Raw genomic sequence first — 18,349 nt, 5'->3', positions numbered from 1 at the left:
TATTTATGCTGTGCATTTCTCTGCACAGAGGGAAATGAGGGGCAGCATCACCTTTAAGATTGTCCCAAGCTACCGGATGCAGCAATCGTCTTGTGAGGTAAAGAACTCAGTGGTCCTCTTCCTCCTCTCTTACTAAATTTCTCTTTCTCTGTCTGTGTGACACTTTATGGAGTGCAGTAAGATGGGCTGTGACTGCTGTGGACTTCCAATGTGTGACTAACTGCCTGCCTTGTGGCTGTGTGTTAACGCTTCCTTCCTGAGACTCTGCCTCATACAGAGCACACAGAGCCCAGGTCGTGGCTTACACGCTAGTGCACACCAATTTCACAACCAAGATAGCGGAATAATGACACCTGCACCTCCCTTTATAGCAAATGGTTCAGGCAGGAAAGTGATGGGCTTTGTACTGTAACATATAAAGACAGGAGATTTTTTTAACACAGAACCTTTCCATCTTTTCTCCATCCACCCACGTGTTCTAGTTATCTGGATGAGGGTAGAACTTCATTTGAGGGTAGAACTTGCAGTGTAGTAATGCCCAACATGATCCCCCAACCCCCTTGCTTGCTGTTGCAGAGGCCACTGTCCAGGTTTCTCTGCTGTCTTTCTGATGTATCACTGACCTGTGTATCTTATTACAGAAAGAGTCCCCTACCACCTCCAGACAGTCCCCTGCTAATGGCCATTCCAGCGTTAACAGTTCTATCTTGGTAAGGACCCCACAGTCATCTCAAATGACCAATCTCACCTGAAACCCCTACCTTCCAGGAGATCTTCCTGTTGTCCTTTTTTTTAAATTTTTTTATTTAATTCCCTCAAGAATATTTCATCATGACGGTACTTAATTTCACATTGCACTCAATATTTTTTTATTTTAAAATAGTTTTAAAAAATGTTTATATGGCAGTTTAAATACCTTTTTTGTCATACAATCTAATCAGAAGATCACCGTTTCCGTTATCTCAGTTCACAAATTGGTGTGCTCTGTGCTGCTGCGCACTGTGTGAAGCGCTTTAATACCTATCAACAAACTTAGAATTCTTTAGCACCACACAGTGCATTAATTCAAATGCACAATTCCACATCATGTCATTATGTCCATGTGACCCATACTATAACTAGGTAACTCATGTTAGAATACTGCATGTACCTGAGAGGGATACCTGGGTGGGGCTGTAAGCAGTGCAGACCACTGTTTGATCAAATAATCACACAGCACTAGGACAGTATCCTGAATCCCATCTAATAAATGCTGTGTCTAAATAGTACACCACTGTTTATTACTTACTATAATGGCATAATTTCAGTTCAATTAATTTTACGTGGCACTTATAATGGACATTGTCACAAAGCACCAGAAATTTGAATGTAAATTTAGATCCGTAATGAACAAGCCAGACATGACAATGACGAAGAAAAACTGCCTGAGAAATCACAAGATGCCATCCTCTTCTAGCTGACAGTAGATAATCATTAGTGTATGTTGCAAGGATGTTGAGTATAAGCCTCACAGTCTTTATGATTCCAGAGGCAGTTCTACAGGATGTAGGTGAGATTAGCCACGGAGGAAAGGGTGAGATTTTGGTATAAACTGTATTGGGAAGTGTAGTTCTTGTGGGAATTTTCAGATAGTTCCAACTGACAACACTGATTAAGCAACTGCTACTTTTGCAGGTACCGTTATGTGATAGGGAACAGATCAGGCACTCAGCCAGGGTCTAGTTAGCTCTGGATTCGGATTATTAAGTGTACCACACTGTCCAGTGGAAAAGCGACCTTAAAGACTTGGGAACAAAAGCTGTTTTCCACAACAGCCAGACATCATCAAAGAACCCATGATACATCAGTGAGAGCAGTAATGTAGCATGTCTGTCATAGAGCCCTTATGAATACTGCGCATGTGTGCCTTTGGATCAATCTTGTGCTAAGTGTGCCATTTTCGGGAACATAACCACACCTATAAAGATCCTGCCTGGTGGCTTGGGGAAAGGAAGACACATCTCTGGTATCCAGAAGCTTGGACAGAGTGTGACGCTAACTTGGTGCTTGCTTGCTCTCTGCTTCCTATTGCCTTGCTGTTCTGAAACTTCACACCATTTCAGACCCTCAACATCACACCATGTTCTTTAAACACATTAGAGGTATATAATCTTAATCAGTTTATGATTATGATAAATCGCATTATACTTTTTAGTTTACTTTTTTATAGTTTTGTTGTGTTTTTTTTTGAGCAGTCACTGTATTTTCTTTCATTGCTGGGTTTTATTTTACAGGACCTGCCGTCGACTATCCAGCCAAAAGCACGACAGGTGAATGTTTGTGTGTGTTGATGTTTGTGTGTGTTTTGCGGACCAAAATGGAATATTTTAGGAAAGGCAGAAAATAACCAGATGTCACTACAGAGTACTGAATAAATAACTGAATAGAAAATGAATAAAACTGAATACAAGATGTATAAGACATTTTATATACACATATGCCCTATGTCAACATTTAGTTTTCTGTGGATAATCACTAGATAGGTTTCAGTGGTAACTAAAGTGAAAGGTTTTGAGGCTAAATTTAGATGTGCAAAAACTGACTTGTGAATATGTCTGCACAACATCTGCATCCACCACAGAACTGTTACACACTGTTGAATCACTGCTAGTTGATTTAATTGGTTTTATTTCAGCTTCTACTTGTTTATAGTTATTAACTAATCAGTGTTGTTCTGACAACGTGATGTAATCATGGGTTTGTAGACATTAAAACCCATTAAAACATCACTTCCCTATGATAATTTTAGTGCATTAAGGCTGTGTTTTATCACTGTAGTGTTTGTTATAGATATCCCACTGATAAACACATCCAATCCAAATAGGGCTAAAGACTATGTAAAGACCATGTGACCTTTGTTTTTTAAACACACACAATGGTAAAACCATTTATTGTCCTTATTGGAGATAAAATTAATGTTTTTGGCTCTCCAGCACATCCCAACATCCTGAAAACAGGATAAAGGAATTTATAATCAACAAACTAAAAATACAGTATAAAAAGATCATCTCCCATGACTAAGAAAGCAGGACATTACAAACACAAGCAAGTTGAGAAAAAGAGCTTAGAAAAAACTGTTAGTTATATTTTATTTTGTTATTTTTACCTATATTTAGTTCCATGTTACATATTTATAATCCTGTGTCACCAAAGCAGCAAATTTATTGTGTTTCTATTCCCTTTCTCAATTCAATTCAATTCAATTCAAGTTCATTTGTATAGCGCTTTTTACAATTGACATTGTCTCAAAGCAGCTTTACAGAACATAAACATAGAACAAAAGGTTAATATCCATCCATCCATCCATTTTCAACCGCTTATCCGGGGCCGGGTCGCGGGGGCAGCAGTCTAAGCAGGGACGCCCAGACTTCCTTCTCCCCAGACACTTCCTTCCGGGGGAATACCGAGGCGTTCCCAGGCCAGCCGAGAGACATAGTCCCTCCAGCGTGTCCTAGGTCTTCCCCGGGGCCTCCTCCCGGTTGGACATGCCCGGAACACCTCCCCAGGGAGGCGTCCAGGAGGCATCCGAAACAGATGCCCGAGCCACCTTAGCTGACTCCTCTCGATGTGGAGGAGCAGCGGCTCTACTCTGAGCTCCTCCCGGGTGACCGAGCTCCTCACCTTGGTTAATATAAAGATTAATAGAATACAAAATTCAAGATTAATATAAGATATATTTCTGTACTCATTCCACACATAGCAGCCCATACAACAGTACCATCTTTTTAGTAAACAGAGTGTTTCAGTACAGCTCAGTAAATAATAGTTACCTTAAAATATTATGTAAACTGGAATAGTTTTTGAAGGGAAATGGTTGAGCCTGTAACTGTACCATGTAATTATAGATTCATATGGAGGTATTGTTTATTATTATGGACATTTCTAATGTTCATAATAGTAGCAGTTTGTAGCAGTTTGTTCCCAGCTGTTTTTCAGTCTTGTTTAAAGATGAACATGATGTGTTGTACAGTTCCAAACTTGACCTTGCTCTGTGATCTGCCCCCTGCTGGCTGAGGGTTATAAGTGGCCTTTCCTACCACTGTAGCCTCAGACAGGGAGCATTTTCATTTCACAGGACATGCAAACACTTTTTGACAGAATATTACACATATTTCAAAGAAGCTTAAGCTAAGCATTGTTGATTAACTTTCTTAACCCTATATAAGTTTAATTCATCTTTTTACTTTTAGTCTACCTTAAGCATTTTGTTCTTTGAATTAGTCCCATGGTGTCCAGTAGATGGCAGTACAGCTTCATGATGGACAGTAATCCTTATTACAGATGAGAGAACACTCTTTACTCTGCAGTCATGCTTTGTTCTTCCTGTTAAGTCATAATTTCTCCAGAGATTAGCTGTAATTCCAAAGACTTATTTCATCATCCTACTCCCAACGCATTATAGCCTAGTATCTTAATGCTGCATGATTAGTTGAATGCTTACAAGTTTTAGATCTCCAGACCTACGATCAATGGAAAACTATTAAAGATAAGACTGCTTTAAAAAAGTCCATGCTAAATATAAAAATAAAATTATATTATGTAGTATTTAACATTAACACATCTTAGAGTATCAGCTCAAAAATTTGAGGGTGAGGTTTATTTATCAAGCAGAAAATCCCGCAGATATCGGATGGCTCCTGCATATTAACATGTAAAGCGAATAAGAAATCTGAATGGCTGTAGCATTACATTTTCCCCACACTGGAACTAAGGCACCTAAAAAGTGTCTATAAAGTCATGGTTTGCTAAGGAACTCCAACTGGAACATCAAATGGAACCTCAGGCCAACATCAGTACCTGACCTAACTAAATTGCTTGCAGCTGAATAAGCTAGACTTTCTAGTGGAAAGTCTTCTCAGAAGAACTTATTATAACAGCAAAGAGAAATCATCTTGAATGAGATGTTCAACAAGCACATATGAGTGTTATGGTCCGGTGTCCACAAACCATATAGTGGCCATATTGTGGGTTTTCTTCAGTATGGCCTTACATATGAAAATGAGGGCATCCACTTTACAATGCTAATGGCAGCTTTCCTATAAAGGTCTCTATAAAGGAGCTATTTAGACACTCTAAAACAATAATAAAACAAGGCACATTGTCCAATAAAAAAAGGATGTTTCTGTACAGAAAATATATTTTTTCTCACTTTGAGCTTTGAATAGGACCTGTGGATGCTACAGTGCATGTGATTTGTGATGGTGGCAGACTGAGTTTTTGTTGGTTGGTAATGCCACACACTACCCTAGCTCAAATCCAGTAGTGTTTAACAAGGCAACATGGTTCAGGATTATTTTCCACTGGAGCTCCTGAGTAACCTGATACTGCTTGCATTTTAAGCATTTGTAGCCCTGATCATCCCTTTCTCTCTCTCTCTCTCTCTCTCTCTCTCTCTCCTTCTTCAGATCTATGTGCGGGCACAGTTTGAGTATGACCCAGCCAAAGATGAGCTCATTCCTTGCAAAGAAGCAGGCATTCGGTTCAGAGTAGGAGACATCATCCAGATCATCAACAAGGATGACCATAACTGGTGGCAGGGGAGGCTGGAGAACACAAAGAATGGTACAGCTGGGCTCATTCCATCTCCAGAGCTGCAAGAGTGGTGAGTTCATCCTTTTTATAATGGGCCTTCATTATATTCCTCTTAGAACTGAGAAACTTTAATGAGCTACACTCAAATCAGTCCAAAGTTAGGGTAGTTGAAATAAATAACACGCAGGAAGATGTGAAACTGCCATTTAAAAGTTTCTTCTTTTCCTCTTTTAGGCGGGTGGCCTGCATAGCGATGGAGAAAACAAAGCAGGAGCAGCAAGCCAGCTGTACTTGGTTTGGCAAGAAAAAGAAGCAGTACAAAGACAAGTATCTAGCAAAGCACAGTGCAGGTAAAGTCAAGCCTTTTAAAAATCACTGGATGTTTCTTAATATTTTTATATTAATAATCAATATCAAGCAGTCATTAAATCAAATCCCATTTTATTGGTCACACACACAACCCTACATGGTACAACATGCAAAGAAATGAATTTTACATCTGTCCATATTCAGTATTTGCCTAAACACAGAATTTCTCATCTCAGAATTTAATATCTCAGGGTAATCTCAGGCTTGCAAAGCAACATTATTACTATTGTGCCGGACAAAACTTCGGCGCGTAACTTGTCCCGTAGCTTTTGTCCTAGACCCATGAATGACGTGTCAAATCAACCGACTCATTGAGGAGAGGTGTGCTATGACTTTTATAAGCGATTTCCGGTAACGGGTCTCAAAGTGGCCTTTTTCCCCATAGACTCCCATTATAAAATTTGGAGGTTTATAACTACACCAAACTCGGCCAGCTCCTTTAGGGTGATACTCTGAACAAACTTTTAAATTGGTGCACCAACTGGACTTCCGGTTGTGCCGCAGCCCCACCCCCCAAAATATGCAAAATCAAAAACCTTTTACAACATGTGACATATCAAATCACTCAGAACAATGAGGGGAACTTCCTCACGTGTATTTTGATGATGTCACATGAAAATAAAAAATTAGCACAACATGGACATGTGACATATCAAAACACTCAGCACAATGATTTAAACTTCCTCAAGAGTATACAGATGACGTCACATGCTCGTCTCGACTAGCCTCCCGGATTTGCCACATGCAAGCACCATTCACATTTTCTTCAGGAAATGTACGTTCTAGTTAAAGATACTGTGCACTTTCTATGGTTATTCAGCATGTCAAAGTGATATGGGACTTTATTCCAGCAGGTGCTCACATATATGTCTATAACCTTGGAACTTAATACTGACCATTACTTCCTGTCATGATGTGACTGTGTATATAGAGGTCAGTGTAGATTTCCTCCTGACATGACCCTGAACCCTGATCACAGCACTTCTACAAATAGCAAAGACGTCCACACATGCACTTGGCCACATAGCGCTCTCTCTCTCTCTCTCTCTCTCTCTCTCCATTGCCTCTGGCTTCATAGACACAGTTTACAGTAGAGTGTACACACACACACACACACTTTCAGCTTGGTTGAGTGTTCTGTAGGGTCTCATTTCAGTCCACATTCATCGTAGATAATTTACACACCTGCACACATGAACACTATCTATGTACTTTGTAGACTTTATAGAGAAGATAAGGCCGACACGCTATGGATACAAGAGCATCACACCCATACATGCTTATTGAGCATCCTATTCCAGTTTTAGTTCCTCCACTGCAAGAAAATCAAGTTTTTCCACTCCATGCACTCCACAATTTCATGGACCTGGCTTTGTGCACAGGATTATTGTCAAACTACTGGTGGAAGAAATCTGGAGCAGTTTAGTTCCAGGAAAGGGAAATTGAAATTGTACATTGTAAATTGTGTGCTTCCAACTTTGTGGCAAAACTTTGAGGAACACACATATGGGTGTGATCAGGTGCAAGGTAAATAATACAGAATGTGTATTAATGTGTGGATGACTAAGTGCGCAACTCTTTTTGCTTGAGAGGTTAAAGATAAGAGGAAAATCAGCATACCAGCCATATGCCAAGAATGAAATGGTTTAAAATAAAATTATGATGATATTATTTATAATCTCTGGTAGGAACTGAAAGTCCTAATTTCCCAAACCCACTTTTGCAGAGTGACTCTTACAGTGTAAACTTGTTAAACAAGGTGGTAAGTGTTGCAGAATTGTGTGATGGCAGCAGTGCAGCAGAGTAGGGCTTAGCTATAATCCTCTCTGAGCACCTTGTCCCACTTTACTGAATTACTGCAGGCCAGCAAGGGAGGAAACTGTCCTTTTCTCCCATTATTCAGCCTATTAATGAGTCTTTTGTTCCTTAATTGTATAAATACTCATGTAGGCTGCTTTTTCAGTCTGAGAATTGTTTCCCTTTGAACACTGAATTACACATTGTGTTTATTCCACTGGAATTTTCTTGTTCGTTAATGCACATTAATGGAGCTGTCTCGACTTCTAACATACAGCCTTCCTCATCTGGGTCATATAACAGTCTGTCTGACCCAAACAGCTCCTGAACTGAGAATGAACAACATGGTTATTTTACACTCATAAGGGATGTCTAAGTATTACCAAAGCTGCATCTATGTGAATGTTTCCAACTTTCTAAAACTGAAATAAATGAAGAAACCACAAAGAAACAGTCTTTCAGTGTTTTTTTAACTATTATAAAGTACAAAGACTGGAGACTCCTTCCAAAAAGCATTACCATATAAATAATGCTCTGCGTTTATGCGAGCCATCTGCCATACAAGTCCCTGCCAATGGGAATTTCTTATAGAAACAAGAAGGTAAACAATCACAAATACACACTGTATCTGGTAGCCAGCTTTACTCTTAGAGCTGCTATAATAAACAAAAATTGATCACTGCTGTCTGAGAAGTTAAGAATTCAAAGGAATTGTGGTTTAAACCAATTTAGAGCTTATTCTGCAAATACAGTTCACTCATAATACACTATAATACATTCACTATAATATTACAATACAGTACAAATTCATGAATACATGCACCAATATACAGGTCTCACATGACTGCAAACTGACACTCCATCAACTGCCATTAGGTTTTTCTTATCAGTAAGTTTTAAGTCAATGGCACTAATGGTTTTCTTCTCAGAATTCTATTGTAATAATATCACATATTACAGATATGTTAGAAAGAGATTAGGTTGGAAACTGAAATGTATTTCAGAGCTTTGTAGTGATAGTTCACATTGAACCGACATGTCTAAAGCTGCTCTGTCGATACTAACACATGCTAAAACAAAGCTTGATGGTGCATTATTGATAAAGTGTTACTGTAAATGTCAGACACATGTTGCATCATTGATGAGATTCATTGTAAAGCCACTACAGTGTGTTTGAACACAGCTTACAGACAGCGTTTTCCCTGCTATGTGCTGTGTGGATGGCTATGATGTTAAGTCTCTCATGTTGTTCTCTGTGTAAAGCAGCACTGTGTCAGAGCTTTGACTAAGTGTCATTGTTTTCTCTGTTCACTAATGTTCTGTTTCTGAGCTGTAACTCATTCACCCTCCCCTGTCCATTTTTCATGCTGTCTCTTTACCAATGGCATCTGTGCATGTAAGTAACATGGAGTGACTGTTGTGAACTTTAATTTATATAGTTTATTTTTGTTGTAGCACGAGTGAGAAACCAGGCCCAGTGTGTCTGTGCATGACTGTGTTTTTTTTTTTTTCTTTTTTACACACAACGAAATTTCATTTTGACGTGTATTATGTCCTGTTGTTATTCAGTTAAGCATTAACCCTACAAAAAAGGTCATGGTACTTATCACAACATGGTATAGTACTCCTCAGACTCTCCCAAACATGAAGGGCAACCATACAAACACAAACACACACACACCATTTCCAGATCATGTAAAGAATCTAATATGAACCATTTAAGCTATTTGATGAGTAAGCAAAGATGTTGCTGATGATCTCACTTTACATGGCAGCTACACAGCTCTGGTTACACACAGTCCAAAACCTCTCTCTCCCTGCACTCTTACTCATTATAGAACAGCCCTGCAGGCACCTCTCTCTGCACTCCCTTCCCTTTCATGTTCCTCAGATTTGACCCCCCATTGAATTTTAATATTGATGCTGCTATTTTGCTGATATCTGTATAGCAGTAAAAGTAAGGAAGCCTTACTTTTGGTACATTCATAGCTATTCCTGTAGACTTAACCCTGCTGTCTGTGCTGTATAGCCATCTTTTAGACGAAGTCCTGCAGTGCTTCTCAGCTCAAGGAGGAAAGCACAAGGCTACCGTCCACATCCATCAGCCACCGTTCTGTTAAACAAGCATGAGCATGTTCTTACTAGACCAGTTACTGTGCATGAGATCATGATGTCTTAAAAGTCTCACGGCTTTGATTGTATTACATCTCCTTCTCTTTTTTTTTCCAGTGTTTGATCAACTAGACCTTGTCACTTATGAAGAAGTTGTGAAGTTACCAGCTTTCAAAAGGAAAACACTAGTTTTATTAGGTATGGAAGTGCAGTATGTCTAGAGTGTTGGATGACTTTTTTCTACAGACACAAATGCAGGGCAGGATTTGACAGTTCTCCTGTTTTCTCTTCATCATGTGTAGGAGCTCATGGTGTTGGCAGAAGACACATCAAGAACACACTCATCACTAAACATCCCGACAGTTTTGCTTACCCCATTCCACGTAAGACACCCAATCTTCTGCCAGATTGTTGTTATTGTATTCAGCATTGTGCCTACATTTGGTATTACTAGTACATTGCACTTTGTTTTCAGATTTGATTTTATAAATACATTCAGTATTATTACAATCTATGTTGTTATTTCACTTTCTTATTACATTTGATGTCTAAATCTGTCGCTACCTGCAGACACAACCAGACCTCCTAAAAAGGATGAAGAGAATGGCAAGAACTATTACTTTGTATCACATGACCAAATGATGCAGGACATTGCCAACAATGATTACCTGGAGTATGGGAGCCATGAGGATGCCATGTACGGAACACGGCTGGAGACGATACGCAAAATCCACGAGCAGGGCCTCATATCTATACTTGATGTAGAACCACAGGTAACTTGCCACTAATACTATGTCACATCTCTGCATTAGTTCTTTTATGCGGTGTAGCGTTTTCTCTTATTAAAGCTGGCTTTGTCAAATCACCCACCATACACAGGATGCGAGAATTGGACTTCTAGTGTTTGTTTATTTGCAGGCGCTGAAGGTCTTGAGGACGGCAGAGTTCGCTCCTTATGTGGTTTTCATCGCTGCACCAACCATCACTCCAGGCATGAATGAGGTAAAATACAGTATTACTCTCTTTTCTCGCTCTCTTTCATCAGATTTTATCAGATCTAGACACCTGTATGTTTATCATAATCTTCACAGTAATCATTTCAGCCTTTTTTTTTTTTTTTTTGAGGGTTTTTTTTTGTTTGTTCAGCTCTTTCTGTTTCTGTCGCATCTGCCTTTCGTTTTGCATGTGGCTTGCATTTGATCTCTATTGCATTCCTTTGCTCTGCACTCAGCTTCCCAGGTGGTGCAGGAACTTACCTGTGAGTATGACAGGGATTATGACTCGGCTGCTCCTAGTCTAGTTTTCCATAAAATCCTATTTCTATCTACACTCTATCAAATGCCTCATAGATTCCAACATTCACAATCCTGAGTCAAATACAGTTAAGTACAGAGGCTTTACTGCACAGTGTTTTACTGCAAAAAAAAAAAAAGAAAGAAAGAAATTTATGAAAATGTTACAACATATATCCCACATATACATTTCAAAATCAGCAATTAGCTTTATTAACAAGTTCAGTAGGTTGTGTCTTGTGATACGATCCAGTTCATTTACTGGAACGTCTAATAAATTATGCAAATGTGTTCATGTTTTTGGATACAGTTACCACACAGTGTAAAACAAATTATTCATAACTAAAAGAACACTATGAAAGAGTAGAAGAAAACTAATGAAAAAAACAATGTAAATAACTATAGCAAATTTTGTATTATTTTGTTAATATTTGGTTATAGTAATGTGATCTGTGATTCCTAAAATAAAAGCTAAAATAATTTTAGTGACATCTTTTCAACTTAGTGTGTGCAAACCTTTACACTTAACTGCAACCACCAGTATTTTGTGATACTCCAATGTGGTTATATACTTCATTATGTAATCTCTACATAGTTTTATAGTATTCTTCAGACCTTAACAATGGTAAAAATTCACATCAAAAGCAGGACCGTGATTGGAAAGAAAAAAAAATATATATACTGTTTCTCTGTACACTCTGTTTCTCATATCACAGGATGAATCACTACTGCGACTGCAGAAGGAGTCAGAGATCCTCCAGAAGACCTACGCACACTACTTTGACCAGACCATCATCAACAACGAGATCGATGAGACGATCCGACACCTGGAGGAGGCTATAGACCTGGTGTGCACTACAGCACAATGGGTTCCTGTGTCCTGGGTCTACTAGAAATACTATTAACTCTTCTCAAATTCCACCTTAAAGCCCCAGACTATTTGTGACGCATCTTTGCAACAAAAAAACATACAAATAAATACATAAATAAATGATTAAGAAGAAAAGAAAAAGAACCACTTTTCCCTGGAGAAAGGATCCACCTCTGATTTGTCGGTACATGACATGCAGGCAAATCCACTTAGCCCTTCAGACTACATAGATGTAGTGTTGTATAAAACAAAATAATGCAGTTGTGAATACTGACGTGTCCTTATTGATGAGATGCAGCATTTTATAGAGTTTTGATTTAAAAAGACAGTATCTTAAAAGTTTTACTTTCTTCTCAAACAGAGGAACAGCAGACATGTTGCAGCAGCGCATCAACACGTTTTCAGTTCAGAACCTATATTTCCACCAGCCTTTACAAAACATCCCTCACTGGAACCCATTAGTATCCCTGTGTATCACAAGCTGCTGTTTTAAGCACAACCAGATACTGTTACTCTAAACAAGTCCATAACTCTGAGATCTAAGTTCTCATGCATGTGAACATTCAGAGTCTTGCATACTGTCAGTGTTAGCAGTGTAACGCTACTGTTATCCACAGCACACAACATTCCATATGTCTGGATAAATTCACACCATGTGAAGACCAGTGAAGAATGAAGATTAAAAAAAAAAGACCTATGCATCTTTGGGCACATCGGGACATTTCGGACAACTTTCTGACAAATTCTTTTTATCGACCATGTAGTGAGATGTTAATGTCTCAATTTAATTTGTTGTAAAAAAAAAAAAAAAAAACAAACAAAAGAAAAACCTTGAGATAAAAAAAAAGACAAAAAACATAAATCCTCTAAATTGGTTTCACTATTACAGAAATGTGTCATTATATATTAATGTTTTCATGAAGCTGAATCAAAAGCAGATTTATATTCAGAGTGATTGTTTCAGAGTTGCACATAGACACATTTTGTAAAATGAACTGTGTTGCAAAACAATAATAATCATCTGAATGATTCTGTATATGACAAACTGTTTATTTCAGACTGCCCTGTGTAAATTCCTCTGCTGATGACCGAGCAGCTCTTCAGTATGAACCATTTTTTAAATATATTTCCTTTTCTGTGGTGAAGTAATCCAGTGTCGTCTGCTCTGTTACGCTCCTGGCTCTGCTCTCGCGTCTGGCTGCTCTGTGTGAGTTGGCAGAGATGCTGTGGATGGAAACATTTCTCCAATTTTTAGTTCCTCAGTGGCTTTTTCTGTATTTTTTTTTTTTTATAGCTGTATGAGGTTATATCCTGTCTGCCCATCTGAGCATGAAGGCAAGTATGATAAACACCCAGGTGTGTGTATGTATAAATAAGTGACTCTGAACTGTACATAGTACTATCTATCGAGAAGTGTGTCCAAACAACCGTGTCCGAGTGTTGCTGAAAATGCGAGGGGTTAATCAGAGTAAATGTGAATTCTATCACCTCGTTATTGTGTAAAAGTAGAAGTGTCTGAACTGCTAGCTGTTGGATTCATGGGTCTGTCTGTCATTTGGCATGTGAGGAGCAGCAGACCACACATGCTGTATTCCCTTGCTAAAAGAACATCAGAGAATAATACAAACAGAGATGTTACTTTCTAGATATAGACATACCAAAAATCACAAGATACTCGAAACTAGATTGTTTCTGTAAATTAGAGAAGGTGGTTCAAAAAGAGACAATTCAGCATAAGCTCAAGTTTCTTTATTTGTCATTTCGCTATATGTTGAGATAAGCCGAGTTCCTCCAATAGGTAAACTGTCATCCCAGCTGAGAGTACTGAAATGTCTGGGCAGGAGGTGCACACAGGATTCTTTCCAATTTAATTAACTCCCAACATGCCACCTACAGTCTGGCTCTCAGCAATAATCCAATAGCTACCAACCCCAGAGGTTAAAGCCTAACATTCATCCTCCAAATCATGTGAAACCATGCAACTGCACCTTTTTAAACAGCTACCTCACAGAGCAGCGTAACACACTGTGGGGAAAGTGTTGTCTACCCTCTTCCACATACCCATGTTTATAGCCAAACACGACTGGCTAGACTCTGGCTAGATGCACAAAACTATTTTTTAGACACAATCCAGCTGTGACCATAACTGAAACCTAATAGTTTTACCTCTTAAATGACGACACGACACATTCTCATGCTCTAAGATAGAACAAAAATGGTAACCACAATTAACCACAATTGAAACTGCACTGCTTTTGGTTAGCTGATGAGTGCATTGCTCTTTAAATGTTTTTTTTTTTTTCTTCTTTAAATCAGAGCAAAGTTCATGGTATAATAGCACCACAGTGTGACCTGTGTATCAATCCAAATCTGCATTCCACCGCTATTACTGAGCTAACACAAACTGGGTTTAGACCAGAAACACTTTCCTTAAAATGGTCCAGTATCAGAAAGCCCAAGTATTTCATTTCAATGTTTAACTTTTCTTTTTTTTTGTTTATTCACTTGGTTATTTAGTATAATGAGAGGATCACAAGGCAGTGAAGAAGTTCATTTGGCTTGAATACAGAGCAGCTTTAGAGATCTGAGTGTTGAGTGCTGCTAAGCCTTGCATTAAAAGAAGACTAATGCATACACATTACAGCAAGAAATCTCAATTCACTCAGTTCAAAGACTCTGGATTCAGCATGCAGTGTTGCCTGTTAAAATGACTGACAGGAAGAGAGCTTAATGAAATACTACCTTCTCGTGTATTATATAAAATGATAAAAGACGGCAAAAAGTGACTAGTTCCATTTGTAGTGTTCACTTGGATGTCCTTATCATTTATGAGCTGAACCTCAGTGCTTATACAAATATTTGAAGACGTTTTATGACTTCAATTCATTACTGTTACATTAACTTTTGTTAATTATAGGTTTCCTCTAACAGTAAATAAGTGAGTCCAGAACATTTCATTTGTATCAGATACTGTATACAGAGTTCACTAAAGTTCACTAAATTTAAAATGAACTTGTTTATACAATGTTTTTCATTAACAAAATAGACAGCCAGTCCTCAACTATGTGCTATTTTTTTTTTAAAAATCTTCTCTAGTTTTGTAGTTGATGGATTTTCTTTCCTTTTCACACAATCCCTCTCTGAAGGAAGGCTTAAATGTCTGATCTACAGAACATTCAGTCCAAAAACATTCTTGGCAAATGTCTTCCTCCAGACCTGAGCCAGGCCTTCATTAAGAATTAGCAAGGTCTAATAGGCAGCCTGTCTGAGCTTGGATGAGGAACAGCAATGTTCGCACTAACAACAGGATTAAGCCAACACTACAAGGCCTGTGAGCAGCTGAGAGCTGACCTTCTGCTGGTTCTATCACCGTCTCATTCTTCTGAACCTCAGTATAGTTTTTCACCTCCTCCCTAAGTTCCTGGTTCATCAGTTTAGAGATTAGACTGTTGAACTTGCTCTGCGTGGTGCTGTAATCTGGACCAGCTGTGGTCAGGTTCAGCTCTGCTGGGTCAATGCAAGTACCATTCACATGTGTGTACAGCACCGTACTTAGATCCAGACCAGCTACTGAAGTGGGAGATGCACAGGGGATATCCCTCACTAGCTTATACTTCTCCATCCACTCCTTCAACCACTCCAGCTCACAGCTGCACTCCCAGGGATTACGAAACAAATAAAGCTGCCCGATGAAGTAAATAGGCTGAAATATGGGGAAAGGCAGAGAAGTTAGTTTGTTGCTGTTTAGATGCAATGCAATAAGGCTGGTCAGATTGTCAAAGGCACCCTTGTCAATAAAGGACAGACAGTTCCGGTCCAAATAGAGTACCTCCAGTTCCACCAGGTCACCAAACCAGGTGTTGGAGACATTAGTGAGCAGATTACCACCCAGATTTAACATCTTCAGATGGCAGAGGCCTTTGAAAGATTTCCTTGGCAAGTCAACCAACAGATTGTCATTAAGGTAAAAGTTTTGTAGTTGTCTTAAGTCCTTAAAGGCTTCATCATGGATGACACTGATGCGATTCTGCTGCAGGTTCAGAAACTTGAGGTTGCATAATCCCAGCAGGGTGTTGTATGCTACTGCTTCAATCTTATTACGCTCCAGGTAAACGTGTGTCAGGTTCTCCATTCCTCGTATAGCACTTGGGATGCGTCTGAAATTGTTCTGGAAGCAGAATAGTTCTCTGAGGGAAGTTTGCTCCAGGAAAATGCGGTCAGGCATGCTGAAGAGGTTGCAGCCAGAAAGGTCCAAGCGCACAAGGCGTTTAAGGGAGGTGAAGGTCCGTGTGTGAAGGTAGCGGATGTACTCGTTGTTGGCCATCGTGAGATCCAGCAGGTTGGGAAGCCCTTTGAAAGCTCCTGGTGTGATAAAGGAGATGTTGTTGTGGTCCAGGAAGAGGGACTTGAGAGAAGGAAGTGTTCCAAAAGCTCGTTCTGACAAAAATTTGAGGCTGTTCTTCTCTAGGTTGATGGAGGTGGCCTCACAGGGGAACTCTCTGGGCAGATCCGCCATGTTGAGACGGTCACAGAGCACAGTGCAGCTCTTTTCCTGAGTGCACATGCAGCTGGGAGGACAGGAACTAGAGCAGGCCCAGAGAGTCATGCCATAAGGCAGGACCATGAGCCACACTGAGGAGGAGGGGGGGAGGGGGGAAGCACTTTAAATTAAGAAAATTGTTCTAAATAAAGAAGAATATTTTTTATGGGAAAACATTCAATCATGAAAAGTTCACTTCTATCACAATGACATTGAATTATAGAGATGATTCTAAGGTGCTGGGCCATCAGTTCAACTTGGAAAGGATGGAACCTCATTTTCCCCCAAAGATTTTCCTTTTGTGTGTTTGATGATAGTAAGTAAAGAGCACTGTCTAACATGGACATGTAGCATTTTAAGGCTCATCAAGCTACTGAGTAAGCCCTCAGGTCCTGTAGATGATAGTGGGGTCACCCTGGATGAAGCCCCTCCCACAGGACAGATACGTTACATCGTCGGATAAACATAACCTGGTAGAATAACTTTGTATTGATTGGCAGTGATGCTTCTTTCTAAGGGGACAAGTGGACACAAACCATCCCAGCAAAACAAAACCTTCCAACAGCATAAAGCTAAGAGTGTCTATTTCAGTTTATCACCAATCACACAGTGCATGATCAACTTCATGATACTTCCAGGTTTGATGAAACTGCTGCTTCAGTTTGATCACTAGTTCAATCAAATTTTTATAATTGTATATTTTTCACAGATCTCATACATGCAAACGAATTAAGTCAAGCCAAGAGCTATGCAGAGAACAGGCCTGTTACTTATATTATTATATAAGACAGAAAGAGCAAAATGAAAGCCTTGATCAGGTTGAACAAAGTCACTTTGTAAACGAGTTCTTTCTTTCCTCCTTCACAGGCCTGGGAGGATTAGCATGTGAGGGAGAACAAGCAGGAGCATGAGGAATAATTTAATGCTGGAGTTACATGAGGAGGACACTGCGCTTTTTTTTTTTTTTTTTTTTTTTTTAAAAAAGGTTCTTGTCCTGCAGCTGTTATTCACAGCAATAGTCTTTATAGTACTATGAAAGGACAGATGTTAGATTACAGCTGTGCAACTGACTGTTCTCTTTACTTTCTTCATAAACAGAAACTGCTATTTGGCCATGTGATTTTTTAAATAGAAGCTTTGAAACAGAAGATCATTATGTAATGGAACATTCATTACTTACTGTTGAATTGTTTTACACACTGTTGCACACTAAGCTGCTGGTGAAGTGAATAAAGTGAGCACCGGCCAAATAACTGAATAAAGCATTAACTGTTCTTACCTATACAGAAAAACATTGCTGAACTATTCCACCTGTAGCATGTCAGAGTAAAGTGTCTGAAATAAAAACAAAATGGTAAGTAATTTCTTGGGAAATTAAGTAATTTGCTTTGTAGGACGACAGAATTCAATCTCATTACTTCGCTTCAATCACAAAGACTTTTAATCATCCTGAAAAACAAGAATAATAGAAAATGTTATTGGCTGACCAGAAAAAACAGCATACCTGCTTATTGATGTCAACACATCCAATTTAAAACCCATCCATGAAGTAGCTCTTAAGTGTCGTTCCGTCAGCAGCATGTTTCAGAGTGAACATCTGAACTGATTTAATGGCTGTGTGTGTGTGTGTGTGTGTGTGTGTGTGAGTGTGAGTGTGAGTGTGAGAGAGAGAGAGAGCAGTGCTCCATTTCCAAAAGCAATCATTTAATGGCAGAATAATCCTTTAGATGGCTGTGGGATTAGAGCTTTGTGAAGCAATGATCTAAAATGATGTGTATAAAATCTGAAATCTTCTTA

General features: G+C 39.1%; 2 protein-coding genes across 3 annotated transcripts in view; one reads left to right on the top strand and one right to left on the bottom strand.

Annotated features, from left to right (window-relative positions):
- caska (calcium/calmodulin-dependent serine protein kinase a) overlaps nt 1-13,157 on the top strand; it is a 126,510-nt gene extending 113,353 nt beyond the window's left edge. The window contains exons 17-26 of one of the 2 annotated variants that reach the window (XM_060876353.1): nt 29-97; nt 642-710; nt 2,274-2,309; nt 5,445-5,641; nt 5,806-5,921; nt 9,967-10,047; nt 10,152-10,232; nt 10,420-10,622; nt 10,768-10,851; nt 11,858-13,157. In XM_060876353.1, coding sequence (XP_060732336.1) covers nt 29-97; nt 642-710; nt 2,274-2,309; nt 5,445-5,641; nt 5,806-5,921; nt 9,967-10,047; nt 10,152-10,232; nt 10,420-10,622; nt 10,768-10,851; nt 11,858-12,034 — 1,113 coding nt within the window. In that variant the 3' untranslated portion in view covers nt 12,035-13,157. The remainder of the gene's footprint in view (nt 1-28; nt 98-641; nt 711-2,273; nt 2,310-5,444; nt 5,642-5,805; nt 5,922-9,966; nt 10,048-10,151; nt 10,233-10,419; nt 10,623-10,767; nt 10,852-11,857) is intronic. The other variant, XM_060876354.1, reaches the window with a different exon arrangement.
- Nucleotides 13,158-15,132: 1,975 nt separating this feature from the next.
- nyx (nyctalopin) lies at nt 15,133-18,167 on the bottom strand. The gene is made up of 3 exons (XM_060877304.1): nt 18,057-18,167; nt 17,832-17,887; nt 15,133-16,644 (listed from the first exon to the last, which is right to left on the bottom strand). Exons 1-3 carry the CDS (start codon nt 18,131-18,133, stop codon nt 15,245-15,247), a joined length of 1,533 nt encoding a protein of 510 aa, XP_060733287.1. The 5' UTR covers nt 18,134-18,167; the 3' UTR covers nt 15,133-15,244.
- Between the last annotated feature and the right edge of the window lie 182 nt (nt 18,168-18,349).

Source organism: Tachysurus vachellii, chromosome 8, assembly GCF_030014155.1.
Source record: "Tachysurus vachellii isolate PV-2020 chromosome 8, HZAU_Pvac_v1, whole genome shotgun sequence".
Classification (NCBI taxonomy): domain Eukaryota; kingdom Metazoa; phylum Chordata; class Actinopteri; order Siluriformes; family Bagridae; genus Tachysurus; species Tachysurus vachellii.
The sequence above is the reverse complement of the archived record's forward strand: the minus strand, read 5'-3'. Positions and strand labels throughout refer to the sequence as shown.